Raw genomic sequence first — 22,966 nt, 5'->3', positions numbered from 1 at the left:
GGCCTACATAGGGATAAAATACTTTTTCCAACCAGATTTTGAAGTGATCTGCAATTAAACGACTTACTAATTAACTGATCAACGATATTACAATGTAAAAATTGTTATTAGTTCCCTTACTTGTTGTTAATTTTCCAGATTTGGATGCTTCCACGTACACGTTTTCTGGTCTAAATATGTTTTGTTCTACAATAGGGCCAAACTTGCCACTTGGTTCCTTTAAAACAAGAAATAGCGGTGACAACAGTTGTCCAGTAGCTGATATTAGTGGCTGTATAGTATAACTATGCGTTGTTGCTGAAATTGACTGTACCAGACATTGCACTTGCTTTTCTCCTTCTACTGCTAATGTTCTTCCAGAATGCATTTCTAGCTGAAATCCGCTCTGATCTGTATTATACAAATTTTCGAGTCCAATCCTTGGTATACACGATTTAACGTCATCGATAAATGCTTCAGCTTTAGCCGTAAGTTCTGCACTACTTTCTAGTGTTTTTCTTGTTATGAACTTATTTATTTTCCTAGAAACTATTCGGTGTGCTTGCTTAAATTTGAGTAACCAATGTTTAGAAGCTTTGAATCTAATATCATCAAAACCAATTTCTTTTTTAGCTTGTAAGGCCCATCGAATTATATCTTCATCATGGATAATTGAACCACTGTCGAGAGCTGCTTGAAAATTATCCAGGGTATACTGACAAATTTGTGCTACTTTTTCTCTATACGTGCCACCTTTATTAATTGAATGAGCCCAACGACGTAGCTGACTAATAGATGATACTTTTTTGAATCTGTTTTGCACTGTTTTGAGACTTAAATTTTGCTTCGTTTTGCTACTTCTCCAAAATTCTACAGCTCTTTTTTTGTATTCAAAATCTAGTTCTTCATTATCTGCTGTACATTGATTTGTTGGTGCTATATCCGGATCAGGAAAATGATGTTGCACTTCATCTTCAATTATTTCCACATTATGGTCTTTATACTCTTCTTGAAAATCCAAAGAGTCATCAGTAATCATTTCTACATCGTTGAAATCATGTGTTGCATCTATTAAAATTTCTTTTATTTTTTCGGCCAACTCTGTTTCGTGATAATTCGTGACACTATCTGGTATGTTTAACGCTTGAAAGTATGCTAATAATAAGTTTAGAACGTTTAACGGATTAATTTTCATTTTTCAATCTAAAATGAAAACAAGCGGTAAAATTTATACAAGCTGTGTTTTTGCATGTAAGGCACGACTGCTACATTTCTACCAGAATAAAACGAGTGAATGTAAATTGAATCAAATCATTAATTTATGCATTGGAGAAGAATTCTCGTTCCACTTTGTGATGTTCGGAAAACTCTATTTTTGGTTTTATTCAACTTTTATTCACTTTGAAATTGAATAATGTAAATCTATATAAAATCACTAAAGAAAATTTTCTACAACTGTATGATACCACTGACAAACAAAAAGACGTACTATTCGTACTTTCCGGCATCGAACTAGAATACCCACAAAACTCACTCACTGCCTAAAAAATAACACAGGCAGCTGAGGTAAACACTCGATGAAAACAATCTAAAAAAAGAACATACTGATTCGCACATATTGTCAACAACTTTTATGAGTGAAAGACATTTATCTGTGGAATTATCATTGAATGTACGATAACATTCATTAAACTAATAAATGCATATAAAATTCCCTTTCAATAACAACGTGTTCTTTAATTGCAAATGAAGTTCGAGTATTAATATTCTTTTATGTATTTTTACCAATAACAAAAATTATCATAGTAATATAATAATAATAATAAGAAGAAGAAGAAGAATAAGCATAAATGCAATAGCAATAATAACAGTAATACTGATAATAGCAATGATAATGAAAAATAATAATAATAATTAGAATAATATTTATTATTAAATTTAGATTTTTTGATAAATTCATTAAATCGTATCAAATAGTATTATTATGGAATTCCAGACTGTAAATATTTTACTATAGATACAATAATCATTACTTCGAGAATTCATCTAAAAAACGTTTGGCTTACGAAATAATTGTAACAATGAAAAACTCCCAAGTTTGACAACATTAAATTTTATTACAAAACGCAAAAGAGTTTGATAAACTAATTTTATTAACCTGTTTTTTCATTTGCAAAAAAGTGTGGACTTTTTGAATTTATAAAATTATATAATTATGCAATTTATGAAATACTTTATAATTTATGAAATTACTTTTGAAATTATGCTAATTTATAAAAGCAGAAAAATAAATAATCTTTGATTGAAACATAAAACGAGACGTTATTTGTTACATACAAAATGATAGAATAAAATATCGGTAATATGTCTATACTCGTGTCTACGGTAAAGCATAGGCCTTCGGCTTGTCTGGAGGTTAGGGGTTTGGAGTCGTTTGGTTAAAAAGCACAACCATTTAGCCTATTTGTTCTTTAGGGGTTTAGGGTTTAAGGCTCTTTAGTTCACATGTACAGGCTACAAAGATCACACATTTGTAAACAAGTTTTTTTGAAAGTTAAAATTTTTTTTCGATATTTCCGTCCACCATATTGGATCCGCCATTTTGAATTTTCAAAATCTGATAACAGATTTGTAATCAGCGACCTCGCAAACCTCTATATACAAACCTTCTACAAAATATTATGGATTGAAGTATACTTATAGTTATTTTGTGTTAGGGGTGGTTTACCCCCCTAAGGGGAAGTATCTATGAAAAAACCGAAAAACTTAATTTGTTTATTATAGATGTTTACAAATTTTTTCCAAATTTTTTAGTCGTTTAAAACTTTTTTATTATATAAAATTTTTTTTTCGATATTTCCGTCCGCCATATTGGATCCGCCATTTTGAATTTTCAAAATCTGATAACAGATTTGTGATCAGCGACCTCGAAAACCTCTATATACAAACTTTCTACGAAATATTATGTATTGAATTACATATTTACAGTTATTTTGTGTTAGGGGTGGTTTACCCCCTTAGGGGTAATATTTATGAAAACACCGAAAGTCGTCAACTAAATTTTGTTATTAAGGATGTTTAAACATTTTTTCCAATTTTTTTTAGTCGGTTTAAACATTTTTATTATAAAATTATGCCAAAAAATATATGTTTTCAACCCCTAAAAAATAGGGGATGCTACCCTTACTCTTCAAATCACTATGAAATACTTGCTCTTTTTGTAAGAAATAACCTCCAATTTGTTTCATTGAAAAATATTAATTTTAAGCCGAGATATTTAAAAAAAAACGCTTTTTGGGGCTTAACTTTAGGGGAGGTATTTACCCCTTAAAAGTGAAAATTAGCCGATAAAAAAAATACGTGTCTCTTATTTTTTTATGTTCTACAACATATATGAAAATCATCAAAATCGGTGAGTTCGGGTTGGGTACCTTTCCTTGTCAGTCGCGTGTCGCCGAATTTTCTCTCTCTCTCCCTCTCTCTCCGCCTCTCTCGCGTAGTCCAGCGGCTCTCCCCGCCTTGCCAGCGCTGGTACCTGTAACAGTGTGAATTTAGTACAAGTCTTTCCTCTCGCGGCATGCTGAGCTTATGACGTGCTAATATCGCCCGTCATATAATATATAACAAAATCACGTTAATGTCGCCAGTGATAAATAACTATATGCATGGATGACTTGTTTGATAATATAAAACTTTCACGATGCTTACTAGATAATAAAAAAAACATTATATTTTTCTATTTGTTTACTAACATTTTAGCGCCTTCATTTTCATGATAATCAGTTAAAATTCGAAAAAATTAAAGCATGAAAGGCAAAATTTAGAAAACTGAAATTATGAAATCAAACAATTTCTAAAACGAAAATGTTAAATCGAAATATTATGAAATATAAAATAACAAGAGTTGAGAGTATTTTTGTTTTAAATTAAAAATTTGTTCTTTTGACTGACATAGTTTTTTTAATATTTTCAGTTTCAAAATTTTACCTTTTATTAAAAATTAATGTGTAATCTCGTGTTTCAAATCTTTATTATTAAAATTTTTTACTTCCACTACTATTAGGAATTGATAGTAGGAAAAAAGTTCTTAACAAAACTTGAATTTTTTCACTATTCCAATATATATTTTAACCGAGCGACGTTACGAGTGAGGTGAATCGCGCTAGTAAAAATTAAAATGAGAACAATATTGTAATCATAACTTTATCCATAAACAATATCTTGCGCAATTTTTGATTTTAATGAAATATAACAACATTATACTTTGCAATAAAATGTAACAAAATCACCCTATATAAAAGAATACATAATGATTTGAATACATCTAAAATAATATACTTCAGTAGTGAAGAGGCTATAGGAAAATTCATCTGCTACAAATATCATAAACATTGAAGAACCTGCAACAATAAAATAAATTCCACAAAGTAAATGCTTAATAGAAAAGTTTTAAACAATAATTTTTGTTTTAAATTTTTAATAAATCACTTTCTAATAATTCCATTGAAGTGAATACACATATATGGAACACTGGTGCTATTTAACAAATTATATACATATACGCTCATATATCACTAATAATTAGAGAAAAATAATAACTATTAAACAATATTATCTTGCATCAACAATATGTACAATACAATTTACAATTAAAAATTAAAAAGTCAAAACAAACTAACATCTAAAATATTAACTAAATATGGAGTGTAAACTTCAATATTAAAATTGAACAAACGATCCTAATCATAAACTACATCAATAAAACTAGAATAACACTATTAGTAATTAAAGGTAACGTTACTCCTTTCACAATTTGCTAGCATGACTCCATTGCTTTTACGAAAAATCTAAAAATTATTAACTTTTATACTTTTATCGCACAGAATAATATTAGCTTCATAAATATATATCTCATTTAACCTTATTAACAAAATTAAGAACTTTCTAGATAAGAAAACATCTATTTGAGAAAGAGCACACAGTAGCGCTGTCGTCGTTCAAGAAGTCGAAAAATATAGGCCGCAACAATGCGACATAAACTGTCATAAGTGTCATACGACATGTCGTAGATGGCGAGACAATCGTACTGCTATTCCGACTTCGGCAAAGCCGTGGCTGCTAGACAGATGAAAGTGTCGCCACTGTCGTGACGGATGATGAGGTCCATTACATGCTAAAAAAATCCTGTAGTGCAACATTTATGAGAAATAGTTTAGTCTGTTTTCTTGGCTAGAATAATGCTATTGCGAAAAAAGTATCGTTGATTATTATTTTCTAATCGTATATCATTAACTTGCAACGTTTTTACTTTTCCCTGGTCTTAGGCAAGCAGTCGGATCCAGGATTTGGTTAGGGAAAAAGGTTTAGTAAAGACTGTTTGCAAGATTTAACAAAAATAAATATGTATTTGGTGTTTAAATTAACAATGTGGGTGAGTGATGTCAAGGCCCGCCTGTAACAGAAATCAAATATCGCGGTCGGTATGAAGATTTCGCCTGTACAATTTAAGTCATTTCAATCGGCGCGGTTACAATAGTTCCTCGCGACTATCGAGCTACGGTGCGATTACAGTTATGCAGGTGTGACATCGGTGATATGGTAGGGTGTCGGATTTACGAAGCGATGTCGGGGATTTGAGGTTAGTTTTGCATTTAGTTGCGACGGAGTCGTGTGCGCACGGTTACGTCGATCCGAATGCGTCGCGTGATAACGATTTCGGTTGCCCTGTGTGCGCACAGTCGCAGGCGATCAATGTCACGGTGTAAGGTTAGCCTCGGACTTGCAGAGACGTGTGCGCACGACTCTGCGGATCCTTGTCACTGGACTCGTTCCCCCTTTCAGCCTGTGTGCGCACAGTAACAAAAAAAGTGAAGAGACGTCGGCGTAAAGGTTTTTTCGGAAGTGAGTTGTTAACCTCAAATTTCGAAGGGAGTGGTTAAGCTCAAATTTACCCAAACGCGAGCGCACGACTCGGCGAATCGTCAGGCTTTTACGCCCTCTGTGTGTGTATGTATGTACGCGTAGGTGTGTCTATGTGTTTTTTTTCTCTCTCGGAGAAAGAGGTATTAGAGAAAATCTTAGAAAGACCATAGTATGACCTTGATTATGGGGTCGTCAAAACAGCCCCATCCACAATGTCAGCCGTGTGTCGGATTCCCACTGACTAAATCCGTCTCCTCCACGGCCAGGTGAAAAAACACCCAGCCGTAAAAAGGAACGCCCTTTTTGCCTTTATCGACCCTTTGTAAAGGTGCCTAGCTCTATCTACCATGCCCCTTTTGCCTGCTTCTGGTTGATGTGGTCATCATCACTATAGTCATCCTTCATTTTCTGCGTCGCTCATACACACGTACGTACTTAGCCTCTCGTCTTCTTCGTCTTTCCTGACTTTCTTGACAATGTCTGCTGTATAGTTGCTGACTGCGCACCATCCATCCTCTGAGGTCAGCATGGCCGTTATAATCGACTCAGGAGTTACTCTGATCTGAAGATAAATCTCAAGTTCCTCTCGCTTCTGATGATATCATGAGCACTCGCAAAAGACGTGCTCAACATCCTCTGTTGCATCCGAACATATTGAACAGTTTGGATGGTCGTCTAGTTTGAACCAATGCAAGTACGCCCGAAAACATCCGTGACGTGTTGAAAACTACGTGAGGTAGTAGTTAACTTCCCCATGTCTTCTTCCAATCCAGTCTTCTATCCTTGGTATAAGGCGATGAGTCTATCGTCCTTTGCCACTAGCGTCCCATCTTGTTTGCCATTCAGCCATCGTCTTCTTTCTTGCGGCATACCAGATCTCCTTCTGGCTTTTGTCATTCGATAGTCTCCTAGCTTCAAATATCGCTTAGCATAGCATAGCTCCGTATAGCATAATCGATATGGTTACACTGGCTAAGAGTAACCTTCGGTTCGGAGATGGCCCTCCTACATTTGGCATCAATCTTGATAGAACAGTCCCAACTTTTGCTGCTTTATCACTGACTATTTCCAGATGCTGTTTAAAACTTAGTCTTGCATCGATGGTGATGCCCAAGTATTTGATGGTTGGTTGAGAAACGATCTCATGTCCATCCACCGTCAGTATGATTTACTCCATCTTCTTTCTACTGAAAATGAGGATAACTCCCGTTTTGTGACTGGCTAGTTCCAGTCCTGTCTCTATAAGCCATTCGTGTATTATACGGGTTGACTCTTCAGCTATGTCTGTCAACTCTTCTTTATGTTTCGCTACTACCACTACTGCTATGTCGTCAGCAAATCCTACGACTGTTTCTCTTTTAGTTAATTGTAGCTTTAGTACCCCGTCATACATGATGTTCCAAGTCGGTGGGCCAAGTACTGACCCTTGGGGGACGCCTCCTGTAACTTTATATGTCTTGGTACCGTCCTTAGTGTCATATAATAGAATTCTGTCCTTCAAGTAGTCGGACTTCATCCTTCTTATATATAAGGGCACATCTTGCTTCCGGAGTGTCTCGTGTATTTTACTCCATCTGGCCGAATGGAATGCATTTTTGACATCGAATGTAACTATGGCGCAATACTTCTTTTTTCCTCCCTTCCATCTTTTCCCCTCTATTGCTGTTTGTGCAGTGTCAATCACTAGACTAACTGCGTCCAGGGTTGAATGCTTCTTTCTGAAGCCATATTGGTATTCCGCTAATCCACCTTTTCCTTCTATAAAATGATCCATTCTGACGCAGATAATGCGTTCCAGAATCTTTCCTGGGATATCCAGCATGCAGAGTGGTCTGTATGATAAGGAGTCCTCAGGTGGTTTCTTTCCTTTTGTCAGAAGCACTAGTCACTGTTTTTTCCAGTTTATGGGAAATGTTCCCTCTTCTAGACGTGTATTGTACAAGTCTACGAAGACCTCTGGATGAGCATGAATGGCATGCTTCAACGCAATATTTGGAATGCCATCCAGCCCTGGGGCCTTGTTGTTTCCTACCCTTCTGCAGGCGGCTAACAATTCCTCAATCGTGATTGGTGGGATATCTTCTTCATTTAAACCTCTTTCGATGATACTTAGGTTTTCCAGTTGCCTGGGGCACAGCCTGGTCACTACCCGGTGTAATAACTCCGGGCATTTTGGAGGGGGCACGTAGCTCCTTTTAGACTTTTTCATTACTATTTTGTATGGTTGATCCCAAGGGTCTTGTTCGACCTTGTTCTGTAATTCCTTAAGGCACCGTCGTTTGTTTTCGCGGATTTTCTTCTTTAGACTCCTTTTAGCGTCCTTCATTTCTTGTCCGCGGGCATCTACTATTTTCTGGCCTATACCAGTTTTATAGTATTTCTTCCTCGCCCATTGTTCTCTTCTTCTGGTCCAGTGGCACTTGCTACGTGCATTCGCATTCGCATTGTCCTACTAGTATACTGGTGGTCGTCTACTGTACACCACTCTTCGTGGCATTGCAGCGTCACATGATCGGGTGATGTTTACCGTCACCTGCTCCGCCTTACTGTTTGCCGTTCCAGACAGTTGCATTTCTTCTAGTACTAACAGGAACATCTTCTTATTATAATCCTTTGTTTTGCAACTAACTCTATTTGTCGTTGTACTCGCGCTGAATCCCCTTTTTGGTATTCCCACCTTCATTATTAAGGCCTGATGATCACTATGTGTGTATTGTTCACTTACTATCCATGAATCAACTGAGCCAATAAGACTGCTACTAACAAACGTCAGGTCGACAATAGACCCCGCCTCTCCTCTTCTAAATGTGTGGGTGCATCCTTGGTTCACTAGGATCAAATACAGGAGAGCAAATGCTTTCAGGAGTAGTCGTCCTCTGTGGTTAGTCTTTATGCTGCTCCACTCCACAGCCCATGCATTAAAGTCGCCTGCAATCAGTATTAGTTTCCTCCCTACTGCGTCTTGTATAAGCCGATCTAGCAGTTGTTCGAACTGCTCGATTGGAGCGTTAGGTGAAGCGTAGCAGCTGTAAGCAGTGATTGAGTAGGTCCTGTGCTGTCTCACAGTGGTTTAGATTTATCTGCACTGTCTTCATTTTCATTGGTTCTTCAGAACTTTTAATGTAGCTAGGTAGGCTGGGCATGTATAGCTACCAGCTGCATGGTAGCTATTTGATTCTCCATCCTTTTCCCGGCAGAGAATGCAACTCTGCGCGTTCGTGCAACTTTTTGCTGGATATCCTTCCGTTCCGCACTTAAAACAGCATTTACTTCTGTTGTACGTCTCTGTACACTTTTTTGCGATATGGCCAAAACCCAGGCATTTATAGCATCTAGGTGGTCGTGTCTCTAGACTAATCTCCCTTATTCTGCAATTAACCCAACTTACTTTGAGCTATTCCCGTGCGATCGCCTTTTGTGATATCTGGGCAGGCAGCTGTACGACGGCAGTCTGCGTATCTCCATAAGTTTTCTAAAGAGTCTTTACGGACGTTTCCTCTACTACTTTCTTCTCTTCTGGAAACTCTCTACTCAGGGCTTCCAGAATATCCTACTTAGAGGTAAGCATATCCAGGTCTTTTATTTCAAAGACCACTTCATGCTGAAGCCTATTGATTGTGGCTTCTTTTACCAGCACCGCTTTCACCGCTTCTTGAAGTTCCTGCATTTTCACTTCTTTGGTGCGTCGTAGCTCCAAAATAAGATCTTCTGCCACCGTTTTGCGTATCTTATTTACGCTGTTACCAAGCACCGTCAGATTAGGGTCCGCTTTTATTTTCCTTAAAATATTAGCGTACGAATTTCCTTTAGCAGCTTTTATAAAAAGTGCATCAGTCCTGGTGAGTCTCTCTCGTGGTTTTCTAGTGTCATTTTTGTTCTTGGCACCAGTGCTTTCGCGTATCTTGTCTTTCCTCTTCTTTTCTTTCTTTTTCTCCTATCTGGTAATAACCTCCTGTCAGGGTAGGTCTGCCTTTTCTTCCGGAGACACCTGTGATTGGATTTTTTATGCGACTTCCACAGAGGCTACTTCCTTATTTTTCCTCATTATTTGAACGTAGTTTTCTTGTCGCTTTTCTACCTGGCTTGGTGACATTGCTTTACGCTTATTTAGCGTTTTTGTCGTCACCGCGTTTGATGCTTTCATCGTCTGTGATGCCTTGTCCTTCTGAATATGCTGCTGGTTCGGTGACATTTTCGCTTTTTTTAGCACCAATCTAAGGCTCTCCTTGCTCTTTTCCAGCGCCACTTGTCCTCTTTCAAGCTGCTTAACATGGATCATAATCGCCGATAGATCGCTTTTAACAGGCTTGGATGCGTTTGACACAACATTATCCATAGAGTCCAGCCTGTCTCGGATCTTCTCCCCATATGCTTTCTTGTTCTCGCACAGCATCCCAGATTGTATTCCAGATCTCGAAAGCTTCCTTTTCTGCTTTCTCTCCTTGCTCGGTTAAATTTTCCATGCTCGATAATAGTCTTCATTCCGGTATGTGTCCGACCACCGTCGATCCTCCCGTCTATGGAGGCAGCTGACATAGCCCCAACACATGACTGTAAGTGGTGCCAGACTGGGAACATCATACCAGAGTATAGCACGAGATACTGCCCTAGCCCACCTCCACTCTCTCGAACCTCCCATTCTGAACAAAGTGCTTGGCTCTCTAGAGAGTTTCTGGCAGACATCTAGCAATATCACGCACTCGCCTTAGCCGATTGACCGGTACTGGCTATGTGACCGGCCTTCCGTCTTGCCGTCAGCGGGAGCCAAAGGTGGTTCAGGTCACTTTGGCTTGCAACCTCAAATCGCCTCACCACCCAGGATCTCCTTTTGGCAGCTTACGGGTCGCACCGCACGGCAAACGCAGCGGCCTAATTTAATCCACGGAGCATATTTTATTTCTGATCTACCCTCCAAGGTGTATATCCCAGCGCGCTCTTCCCCATCCGCCACCCAGGGGACGCGCCACATACGGTTGTCAGGCTTACCCGCGTGACTTACCTGTCATGTGTATCTATGTGTGTATCTATGTACGCATAAGTGTGTGCGTGTCTGTGTGTTCATAAGCGAATCGTCAAATATTAGTGAGTGCCTTATGTGTAAAGTAAAGCATTTTGCTTTTAGCGATGTTTTCCATTTTAACTACCTAGTTCTTAGGTTTTATCCTAGTTTAAACGGGTGTTTTTCTACCAGGGGAATTCACATTATTTATAGCTGTTATTACGCTTTCTGGCAATTTAATGATACGTTTTGTGTTAATCAAATTTCATAAGATTAAATCATTGAATCTCATAATTGAATTTTACAGTTCCTGATTCAGCAATCAACAGCGCATACACAACAATCCGAAATCTCGATGCAGCATACATCCCTGTTTCAGTTGATAAACTAAACGTTACACTTGATGAATCACCGAAAATTGAAGAAAAAGATTGTATAAAAATGAATAAAAGCAAAACTGAGCTTACTCAATTAATTTTGAAGGAATCTTCAATAGATGATTTGCCTGGTATCCCTGTAAGCTACTTTTAAATGAAAAAACAATTAGTATATGTGTGTGTGTGTGTCTTTTAACAAATTTGAAAAAGACAAAAATCTTAATAAACCATTATGTATTACACGATGTGGTGCAAATATACCACATGGTGTGTTGGTTTCGCACTACCAAAAAATCCTTTTGCTTTACGTCCAGATTCATGCACATGACCGTAACGCAAATCCTGTCCGTGACCTTACCAATCCTCAGTAAAGGCCACCTTGCTTCATCCTCTACGTCCCTGATTCCCTCGACACGGCCTCGTGTCTGGCAACGCCGTTTCGTGGGGTTTCAGCCTTGTCTCTTTTGTCTTACTCCTTCGTCCTTTGTGACTACCACTATCTTCAAGATCGTTGCTGTATAATTGCATACTGCACGCCACCCATTCTTTGAAGTCAACATAGCTGTCATGACTGACTCAAGTGTCATTCTGGTATAAAGAAAGCATTCTAATTCCCGCTTTCTTTGACACTTGAGGCAGTCGCAGAAGACCTGCTGGGCAGCTTCATTTACTTTTAAACATACTGGACAATTTAAGCAGTTTTTTTATCTTAAAATGGTGCAAGTAAGCCCGGAAACACCCATGTCCGCTTAAAAGCTGCGTGAGGTAGTAGTTTACTTCCCCATGCCTTTTCTTAGATCAGTTTTTGATCCTCGGTTTGAAGCAATGCGTCTATTGCCCTTGCTGCTTGACTACCATTTTTTTGCCAGTTAACAAGGGTTTGCTCCTTCGCGAATTCCCTAATTTTCTTTTTGAGTGTTGTTATTGTTCGGCTGGTTTTCTTAGTATGTTTTCTTTCTCTCCATTGCTAGCAAGTCTATGGGCGGCATGCTTGCTATAGCACACACCGCCTTGCCCGATACCGTGCGATAGGCAGAAGCGGCCCTTAATGCATTCTTCCTGTAGATCGTCGACAAAGTTCCTGCATACGATTTCACCGTAATGGCATTGATGTTCTGCATAGTGGTCTGTATAATGTTGCTTCTCCGGGTGGCTTATTTATTCGTGGTAGCAGCACAAGACGTTGTTTTTCCAGTCCGTAGGGAACGTCCCTTCTTTAAGACATACATTATACAAATCTACAAAGAATTTAAGATGGGCGTGGATAGCATGTTTTAATGCAATATTGGGTATGCTGTCCGCCCCTGGAGCCTTTTTGTTCCATACCTTACATGCAGTCAGTAGCTCTTCTGTTGTAATTGGGGGAACAGCTTTATCGTCTGTCCTTGCCTCGATTTTGTATGCTTTGTCCAACTGGGGAGGAAACATCGTAGTAACGATACAGTGCATTTATTCCAGACATTTGGGAGGGGGTACGTGACTTGCCTCTATCCTCTTTATTACTACTTTATAAGGGCGGCCCTGGGGATCAACTTAGACTTTTTCATGTAACTCTTTAAGGCACTTCCGAGGATTGTCTTCTTAAGTTTTTTTTTTCGTCCTTCATTTCTTGTTTGCGAGCCTCTACTATTTCTTGGCCTCTTTAAGTTCCATATTAATTTTTCCTTGCCCATTGTTTTCCTTTTCTAGTGCGATTACAATCGCGAAGTGCAGTTTCGACCCTTTCGTCCCATCAGTATACTTGTGTTTGTCTATGCTTTGTCACTCTTCTTCTTAGCACTGTATCATCACAAGCTCAGTTAATGTTTTTCATCACCTGTTTAATCAAGCTAAGCAAGCTTTGATATTTGCCGTTCCGAACGGTTGCAATTGGTCCAACGATATCAGAAAAATCTCCTTATGGTAGTCCTTCGTTTTCCAGCTGACTTCATTGGTCCTGGTACTCGCGCTTGTTCTTAGACCTGATTTGTTTACCTCCATTGTTGTAGCCTAGTGATCGCTATTTATGTAGTGTTCACTTACAGCCCACGTGTCAATTGATTCTTTTAGGCAACTACTGGCAAAGATCAGATCCACAATAGATCCCGTATTTCCTCTTCTAAAAGTTTAAGTACTGTCCTAGTTAACTATCACTACATCTAGGAGGGCGAATGCTTCCAATAGCCCTCGTTCTCTGTAGTTATTTTTTTTTACCGGCCCACTCTACGGCCCATGCGTTAAAATCGTCTATAATAATTACTAGTTACCTCCCCGTAGTAGCCTGTACAGGTCGATCTAACTGTCGCTTGAACTGTTCAATTGCTAAGTGGGGCAAAGCATAGCAGCTGTATTACGTTCCCACATGCCCAGAAGGCCGGTCTGTCAGTATTGTTTGTTTCCCATGATGACTCGTCCAGATCTCTGTACTGTTCACATATAGTGACTACATCTACCTCTGTCTCACGGACATTCTTGATAAGTAAATTTAGCTGAACTATCTTCATTGTCTTTGCTTTTTTAACTCCTCTACTGCCGCTCTGTAGACTGGGCATGTGTAGCTACTAGCTGCATGGTCATTTTTTCCTTCTGCGCCTCTTTCTTCATAGAGTACACCGTTCGGTTAGCTGTAAAAGTCTTTAACTTTATGTTCTATGTTCACACATTGGTAGCAACAGTTACTTTGGTCCTAAGTTGCTGAGCACTTTTTGGTGATATGCCAAAAACCTAGACACCTAAAACATCTAAGTAGCCGTGTCTGTCGTTGTACTTCTCGGATTCTGCAAAGTGCACATCCTATCTTGGTTTTCTACTTTGCTATCGCCTGTTTAGCCATTACTGCTGGCAACTAAATGACCGTTGTTGTGTATCACCGTATACCGAGTTTGTGTGTGTGTGCGTGTGTGTATGCACGTTTGGGTACTGTAATAGAACGTTTCAAAGGAATAATTTATTTTAGGAAAACGGAATTTCCAAAATTCAAAGCAATCTTGTTATTAGCGAAAATGAAGACATTCTAAAAGAAAATATACTAACTAAGGAAGAAGAAAATGATGAAAATGAATTGCTTATTGAGGAGCTCAAATCGTCTGGTATCGTAGATGAAACTGTTTTAATCAAAAGTTCATCTCTGGCTAATTTAATGTATGATTCAACTAAAGCATATAATGTTAGAGATAGTGCTATTAGACTTGAAAAAAGGTAGTAAGGAACCTTATTTTCTATATTTTTATTACGATAACTATAATATTTATACAATAATTTAAAACAAATTAAAATGTTTAGTCAGGAAATAAATCATTTAGAAGAATCAGAGGAAAAAATTATTGACAAGGAACGAAAGGCAAGAGAATCATTATTGCAAAAAGAAAAATTAAAGCAATTTAATAAGATAATTTTAGGATATGTAGACGTGTGTGTAAATAGTAATGAGTTGGATCAAGTTAATGATATACTTTATGCATACAGGAAAAACAAAAGTAATAGTCCTGGTTATGTTTATATAAATGATATATCGGTATTTAACAGGCAAATTGAAAAATTAGCCGCTTATTCAGATTTGAAAAAAATATTGCATATTTTGCAAACTTTAAGAAAAGATAATATAAATTTGAATGCACAAACTTATGTATATATACTTGACTGTATTGGTCGCATGACAAGTGATCACGCAAATAAAAAAGGTAAATTTAATTATAAAACAGCTTAATACATTTTAGTAAAATATTTCGAATTATGCCATAGCATGTAAAGCACATTTTGTACTTTTGAAACTATAAGAACCATTAATCATAGTTTTGACATATATACATATATATACAGGGTGAGTCATTTTTATCTTTAATCTCAATTATCTCGTTGGCAAAGCATGCCAGCGAAAAAAGTTTCGGGTAAAAGTTTTAGGATTTTTCCCTGGCTATCTGATGATGACCTTGACAATGTCATTAAGCGTGACCTTCAAGGTCATTTGAAGGTTAAGTCGATTTTTTCAAATAGAAACACCTACTTTTGGCACCAGAAATGGAAAGAGCGGGAAATTTTACGTTTGAATATGACCTTGCCTTGACCTTGAATTCAATGGTCAAGGTCATTGGTCATGCCGATAACAGTACAACTGGTTAGCTGAACTCGAATGCATTCAAGGAGAAAATGTTACCCACAAAAGTTTTCAGTTTTCTCCCCGGCTGACGAATGGTCAACTTGACCCTGTCGTTAAACAGGATCTTCAAGGGCATTTCAAGGTCAAGTTGATTTTTTGAAATGGAAACCCCTACTTTTAGCCCCATAAATGAAAAGAGAGTGACATGCGTTCAAAAATGAAAAATTTTCAATATTTCCAGAAAAGCTTAATCGTGTTTTTTACTTCTTGTAAATCGATAAATATTATTGAAAAAAATCTGTTTCCCTGTTTACTGGTCTGTAACAAATTATTTTGATTTTGATCATGGCTGATTATGGTCCCAACGAAATCGTTGATATGATCATGATTTTGGGAGAAAGTCGAAATAATTATGCAGCAGCTGCCAGACTTTATGCTGAACGCTATCCCAATAGGAGACACCCAAGTAATGTTACTATTCAAACCTTAACTCAGAGAGCTCGAAATGGAGCTTTTGTTCGTCAACGCCGTCATCATGAATACGACGAAAACGATCCTCGTGTTATACCATTCTAGCGATTATTCATCTTGATCCTCACATTAGTACTCGACAAATAGAAAGAGAAATAGGTATACCTAAATCAACAGCATCCCGAATATTGAGAGCGAGAAGATATCATCCTTATCACATAACATTAACACAACAGTTAACTCCAAATGATATGATTTTGCGAGTACGTTTTTGTCGATGGGCAATACGAATGATTCAACAAGATCAAGACTTTTTCAGGCACGTTCTTTTTTCAGATGAATCAACATTCAGAAACACTGGAGAATTGAATAGACATAATTGCCATTATTGGTCAGATGAAAATCCTCATTGGTTCAGGCCCATAGACAATCAACACCGCTGGAGTGTTATGTTCTGGTGTGGAATAATCAATGGCTATTTGATTGGTCCTTATTTCTTTGAAGAGAACGTGAATGGGGTAAACTTTTTGAGATTACTTCGAGACATTTTACCTGAATTACTAGAAAATGTAGACCTAGCCACAAGGCTAAGAATGTGGATCCAATTAGATGGAGCACCACCACATTATGCACGCATTGTTCGTGATTATTTAAACACCCACTACAATGGCAGGTGGATTGGGCGAGGTGGCCCAGTTGCCTGGCCCCCTCGTTCACCTGATTTAACCCCTCCCGATTTTTACTTATGGGGATATCTTAAGAATGTTGTTTATGCTCAACGGCCAACAACGCGAGATAATATGATCGAACGCATTCGTACAGCTTCCCTCGAGATGTTCTACTTAGAACCATAAGACAATTCAGAGCTCGACTTGATCTTTGCATCCAACAAAACGGCGGTAATTTCGAAGAATTAATCAATGGTTAACTCCAGTTAACATTCAATAAAAATACCAAAAAAATAACAAAAAGGGAAAAAACAAATAAAAAAAAATACAAAAAAATAAAACAAAAAATACAAAATAAAACAAAAAACAAAAAATGGGATGCTAAATCCTTTTGACAACCTCCTCGATGGTGCATCCTGGGTTCGGCTGATGTCAAAGGTAATTTCCGCACAAAAGACGATTTGTTTCCAAAATCACATGTTCGAACGTAAAATTTCCCGCTCTTTCCATTTCTGGTGCCAAAAGTAGGGGTTTCTAGTTGAAAAAATCGACTTGACCTTCAAATGACCTTGAAGGTCACGCTCAATGACATTGTCAAGGTCATCATCAGATAGCTAGGGAAAAATCCTAAAACTTTTACCCGAAACTTTTTTCGCTGGCATGCTTTGCCAACGAGATAATTGAAATTAAAGATTAAAATGACTCACCCTGTATATATATATATATACACAACTTTTAAAAACAACTCAAATATAATAACTTTGTTTCTTAGACTGGTACTATTAGTGCTTTAAATGGTTTAAAAATTACTGAAAAGTATGTGTATTTGTATAAATGTTCTCTATGTATAAAACATTTGACCAAATCTATTTTTGCTAGTCCTTGTTAAAGTTTAGAATCTAAATGAATTAAGGACTATAATATAATTGGATTGTAACAGGTGTAACGTTTTGCTTGTTACTGTACGTTTCAGACAATAATACTTAATCAAAATTTAGAATAGTTGTTATTCCCATAATAATCAAGACGAATTATAATATACTGACATAGTTTGAAATAGAAATAATTGGATTCAAGAAATTGATTGTGTTAAATTGGTTTATTTTTCAACTTTCGTTCCATTTAAATCCCAAATTTTAACAAGGAAAATATTTTACATTGATTAAAATAAATAATTTAAATGCGGACCATAATAGTAATATATTTTGCGTATAATGTACAGTTCGGTAAACATTTATAATATTTTATTATATTGGTACTTCAATTCAACAGATATATTAAAACAAATTCATGTAGAAATGCAAAATGATCGCATATCTCTAAACGATGTAATGACCAAAACAACATTTGTGCGAGATCAGAGGTTATTTGTTGATAAAATGGCAAAGTTAATCAATAGTGAATTTGAACCAAGGTATGGAATGATAGACACAACCTATAATTGTAGACTCCTAGAGAATATGACTGATGTCAATAATACACCATCAAGTAGTGTTGGGGAACTTTTAACCACGAAAGAAATTGAAAGGCGTTTGAAAAAGCAAATTGAAATGGAAATAGATGGACAAGTGACTGTTCGTAATATTGCTAAAAAAAATTCAACTCAAAACGTCAATCATTGGGTAAGTTCACATAATCATGAAATAATATGTATTTATGTATAAAAGGTTTATAGAGTTATTTATAGAGTGTGATAACATCTAGAGTGAGACATTTTTTTGCACTAACTGCACGGAAAAATCCTTCGTTCAATATGTGTTCCCCGCCGGTCGGACCAGCGTTCGCAATCTAGTGCATAGAATCAGCTATCTACTTTATTGACCTCTTCACAAGTCCCTACTACTGCTTTACACTTGCCCAGGCTTGCGCCTGTGAGACAAGGAAAAACCGGAGTTACACAGAAATGAACTAGCCCAACCTTTTAACTTTGTATACAGGTTTTTTATTTATTGTTATTTTTCTGTAAATATTGTAACACGGCAAAATTTCGCCGTGTAACAACGACGTTCGACGCGGTCGGGGTAGAGCGTCTCAAGGCTACCTGTGTGAATGAGAGAGTGTACGTGTCTAAGTGCGTCGTTTCGAGTGAACGACGAGAGAGGAGCAGTGGCTGCGACGGACGAAAAAGACAACGCACGTCGCCGACTCGTGAGTGAGAGACGCGAGGAGACGACGAGCAACGTTGGCGCAACAGCAGTGACCTTTCACCTCGACAGGGCGTTCAAGTCGGCCCCGCGCACCGTAAGACAGCCGATGCAGGTGGCAAAGCCCTTCGTGGGATCTACCTACGTGAGCGTCTGATGCAGCAGGACCAGCGTGATGGTAGCTCGCCCGTACGAACTCCAGGAACAAAAACTACAGCGTCTCGCGTTCGTAGTGACAGATGCCGCCCGAGTCAAGGGCCCTGACGACGGGGCGTTGGGAGTCACTACAGGTTCCGCAGCAGTCAAGGGTTATCTTGGTTTTCTGCGGATGAAAGACTGTCTGTGTGCTACGAGAATTCGAATTTGCGTTGCAAGCGTGCAGGCCGTCGGGGCGCGACGCGTTGACCAATCAGCACGCGCCCGGTACGGTGGCTAGGGAGAGCAGAGTGTCGGGCGCGAGCCGCGAGCGCTCGAGTCGGTACTCGCCTGCCCCGACTGCTCCCGAAGGGACGTGCCTCAACTTCAACTTCATCCTTTGTTCCAGCTAGAAGGATTTAAGGTCGTTGAATCGTTTTCCGCTTTCTCCGGTCGTATCCGCCTCGTGGGTGTACGGCAGTTCCACGTTCGGTTTTGCAAACAAAAAGGTTATCTCGCGTACGCGTTAGTTACCTCCGGATAGCTGTCTTTATCTCTTTATGTCTTTGTATTGTGTTCCGTCGAATAAAGGGTTATCTCATTTTTACGGGTTATCTTCTCGAGTCATAAGCGAAGTGTAAAATTAAGGATTTTTCATTATAGAAGTGTAGAGTTATTTTGTGAAATCGTAGGTTAATACGAGCAATTCTAGGATAAGTCGTTCGGCGTTTAGGGAATTCGAAAGCCATCCGCACAGACGTTTTCTAAAAACGCATGATTCGAACTCTAAACACCTCTGAATGCGTTTCTACGAAGTTTAAGCGAAACTTAAAATTTCACTATTACAAAGCTTCCTTTAAGATAAAGCAAAATTTATAACACCATCGTATAAATATTAAGATGATTAACAACAATATAACTTCACGTTCCACATACTATTTAGTAGGGTAGAGTTAGTCTCAATTGACCTTTCTAACAATAAAAGCGGTACAATTCATACTCATCATTACATTATTTTCATGGCTACAATTTTATTTGATAATTAAGTTTACTTAAAATCGTTATTTTGTTTTAATAAATTCTAAATCTAAATATCTTTTAATCTATAGTATTCTAACTGCTGTGTATATTTATATTTTCCTAAAATGTTTTTGCCAACTATATTTCTTAAACTGTTGAACAACTTATGTAAGTCATTTTCAACTAAATTATTGTACACTATTTATAAATATACTGTGTTTATAAATTTTTGACTTTTTACCATCATACTCATAATATGTTTAAAAAAGCATCTACAGTATGAATAAAAAAATATGCTTTAACTCCAAACTGTATGAGAAATAGTGATAACAACATATCTAAGTCCCAACCATTCCCAATAATTGAAAAAAGGCTTATTTTACTGTTATAAGAGTTAAGTAATAATGCAAATTAAAATAAAATAAAATTTCAATTTATATTGTAAATAAATCTGATAATCAATGAAATGAACTCGACAATAATCTAAAAATAAATCTAAAAATAATACGAAATAGTCTTTATATCTGATTGTATCATTTAAAAATGTTCAATAAATAAGCAAATGTTGATTTTGGATCCTTTAAGAAAAAAGTCTGTAGCCGAATCTGCCGAGCGCTGAATCTGTAGCCGGAGCTGCAGCCTGGCATGCATATTTCCTGCATACTTTCTGCATACTTTGTGACGGGGTAGAGCTCCTTGATACAGTATAACGGTGTAGTTCAGCAGTAGTCGCGCACACGTTCGCGATGCAACTACTGTTGTGACGATTACCTCGCAATAATCGAGACTAGGTCTCGTTTCCTCGCGTTGTTCCGAGGTACCTAGTGGACCGGCCAAGGTCGTATAATACCTAGCTGTAGCTTTCATGTACGTGTATCGTGAAGCGATACGCGTGCCCGCGGAGGCGGTGGGAATTTTTGTCCGTGAAGGAGACGGGAAGCGGATTCGCGGAAGTAACTGACATTAGACACAAGATTTAAGTAATAGAAATAGAGTGTATACTTAGAGAAGCCAAAGTATCAATTATACGAGCACACACGCGGGTGTGCAAGGCGCAGATGATCGGCGTGACCAGACCGGGAGATAGCTAGTAGAAAGAGAGCTGACACTTACAGGTTGGAGATTTCACTCGGAATCAGCTCGAATCCCAACTCGTCTCCTTCGCCTCGCACGACAGGCAGGCTTGAGGCGAAGACGCATGATGACCCTCGCGGTTAAGCCGTAGTCTCGGGAACTGCACACACGGGTTGTCGATTAAGCGGTCGGACAATCAAGTAACGATAGCGGCTTCAACAAGCGTCTATCCGGTAGACTAACCAGAACGGATCTGTCGCGCGCGTGCAAAGTCTCGCGCGCAGAGCTCTGTATCTCCCCCCACTCATTATAGAACCGTGCTCTCTCTCTCTCTCTCTCTCTCTCTCTCTCTCTCTCTCTCTCTCTCTCTCTCTCTCTCTCTCTCTCTCTCTCTCTCTCTCTCTCTCTCTCTCACCAACATTTGGTGCAAGCACTCCTATTTCCCCTCATCGACTACTGCTCACTTGTTTACTGCGACCTGACTCAAGAGCTTGACTTAAAACTGCAGAGGCTTGTCAATACGGGAATCCGATACATCTATGGTGTAAAGAGGGACGAGCACATCTCCCCTTACAGGCGTGAGTTGCAATGGCTCACCACCGCCGGACGTAGGAAGTACTTCATGGCCTGTTTTCTTAGAAAAATTTTCAACACCTCAATACCAGCTTATCTACTAGCCTATTTTGACTTCCACGTCGCACTCAGGCCTGTCAGGGGCGAGGTGACTCCACTGGACATCATCAGCGCCTCCTACCTCTGGAACAGCCTTCCATCTCAACTTCGCGACACACTATCCATATCACACTTCAAACAAGCAGCCAAAAATTATTTCTTTAATTTGGAAAACACATCAACATCGCACAAACATACATACATTCACTTTCATCTCATGTCATCTCTCAACATCACACACACCTTATACTATACAGGGTGACCCAATTTAAACGGGCACCGCTTATAACTCGTCAGGGACAGCCACAATCGAAAAAATGGTAGAGACCAAAGTTGTAGGATATCGAAGGGGCAACCCGATGGTGACCTTGGATTTGACCTTGAACGCGTTTTTCAAGGTCATTTGAAGGTCAACTTTGGATTTTTAAATAGGAATCCCATTCTTTTATTGCGGGAATGGAAAGAGCGGTAAATTTTACGTTCAGAATGGTATGTTCGGTTGCGGCACTGAAGGTCATCTCAATGTCCTGCAGCCAGAATGAAACCCCGCCTACGTAATTCCTCTAGCAACGCCAAATTAAAAAAATAATATTTTTGGCGGAAGGCCGAGTGTGAGACTCTTTCGACAATTTTCGGAGGCTATTTTTATTTTTGCAAATCGAAAGTTCGGGCGGCAGGTACGGCGCGGGGCCGGGGCGCCTGCTTGAAAATCATTCGTGAGTTAAGCGTCGTAGGGGAAGGTTCGACGGAGTCGCGGTGGCAAGACTGAGCGCGGGACTTATTTTAAAAGGCTTATTTCGGGAGCCATTTTTATTTTTCGCACATCAGGAGTTCGGGTAGGTAGGTGGCGACCACCTAGAGGAGTCATTCGCAAGTTAACCGTCGGAAGGGATCATTCGGGGAATAGCGAGACTTATGTTTGGACGCTAGCGAGGGCTCATTTGCGTCTTGGCCGCTGGACAGAGAACATCTAAGAAGGGATTTCATCTCGGATACAAAGTAAAAGTAAAGTTTGAAAAAAAATAATTTGACCTTGAAATGACCTTGTAGGACTGGCTCAAATTCGAGGTCACAATTCTCCCCCCCCCCCCCTATACAACAACTTTGGTCTCTACCACTTTTTTTTAATTTGGCGTTGCTAGAGGAATTACGTAGGCGGGGTTTCATTCTGGCTGCATGACCTTGCGATGACCTTCAGTGCCGCAACCGAACATACCATTCTGAACGTAAAATTTACCGCTCTTTCCATTCCCGCAATAAAAGAATGGGGTTCCTATTTAAAAATCCAAAGTTGACCTTCAAATGACCTTGAAAAACGCGTTCAAGGTCAAATCCATGTTCACCATCGGGTTGCCCCTTCGATATCCTACAACTTTGGTCTCTACCATTTTTTCTATTGTGGCTGTCCCTGACGAGTTATGAGCGGTGCC

At 38.7% G+C, this 22,966-nt stretch overlaps 1 protein-coding gene across 5 annotated transcripts in view; it reads left to right on the top strand.

Moving 5' to 3' along the window:
• Positions 1–22,966, top strand: part of LOC100113753 (DNA-directed RNA polymerase, mitochondrial) — a 233,499-nt gene that overhangs the window by 45,198 nt on the left and 165,335 nt on the right. For all 5 annotated transcript variants that reach the window (XR_004345217.1, XM_031925528.2, XM_031925531.2 and 2 more), the window contains exons 3-6: positions 11,208–11,416; positions 14,213–14,454; positions 14,539–14,936; positions 17,764–18,113. Coding sequence is in view for 4 of the 5 variants with exons in the window: in XM_031925528.2 (XP_031781388.1) it covers positions 11,208–11,416; positions 14,213–14,454; positions 14,539–14,936; positions 17,764–18,113 (1,199 nt within the window). In the remaining variant the exon portion in view is untranslated. The remainder of the gene's footprint in view (positions 1–11,207; positions 11,417–14,212; positions 14,455–14,538; positions 14,937–17,763; positions 18,114–22,966) is intronic.

Source organism: Nasonia vitripennis (assembly GCF_009193385.2).
Source record: "Nasonia vitripennis strain AsymCx chromosome 2 unlocalized genomic scaffold, Nvit_psr_1.1 chr2_random0011, whole genome shotgun sequence".
Classification (NCBI taxonomy): domain Eukaryota; kingdom Metazoa; phylum Arthropoda; class Insecta; order Hymenoptera; family Pteromalidae; genus Nasonia; species Nasonia vitripennis.
Note: the sequence above shows the minus strand (reverse complement) of the source record. Positions and strands in the feature narration are given on the sequence as shown.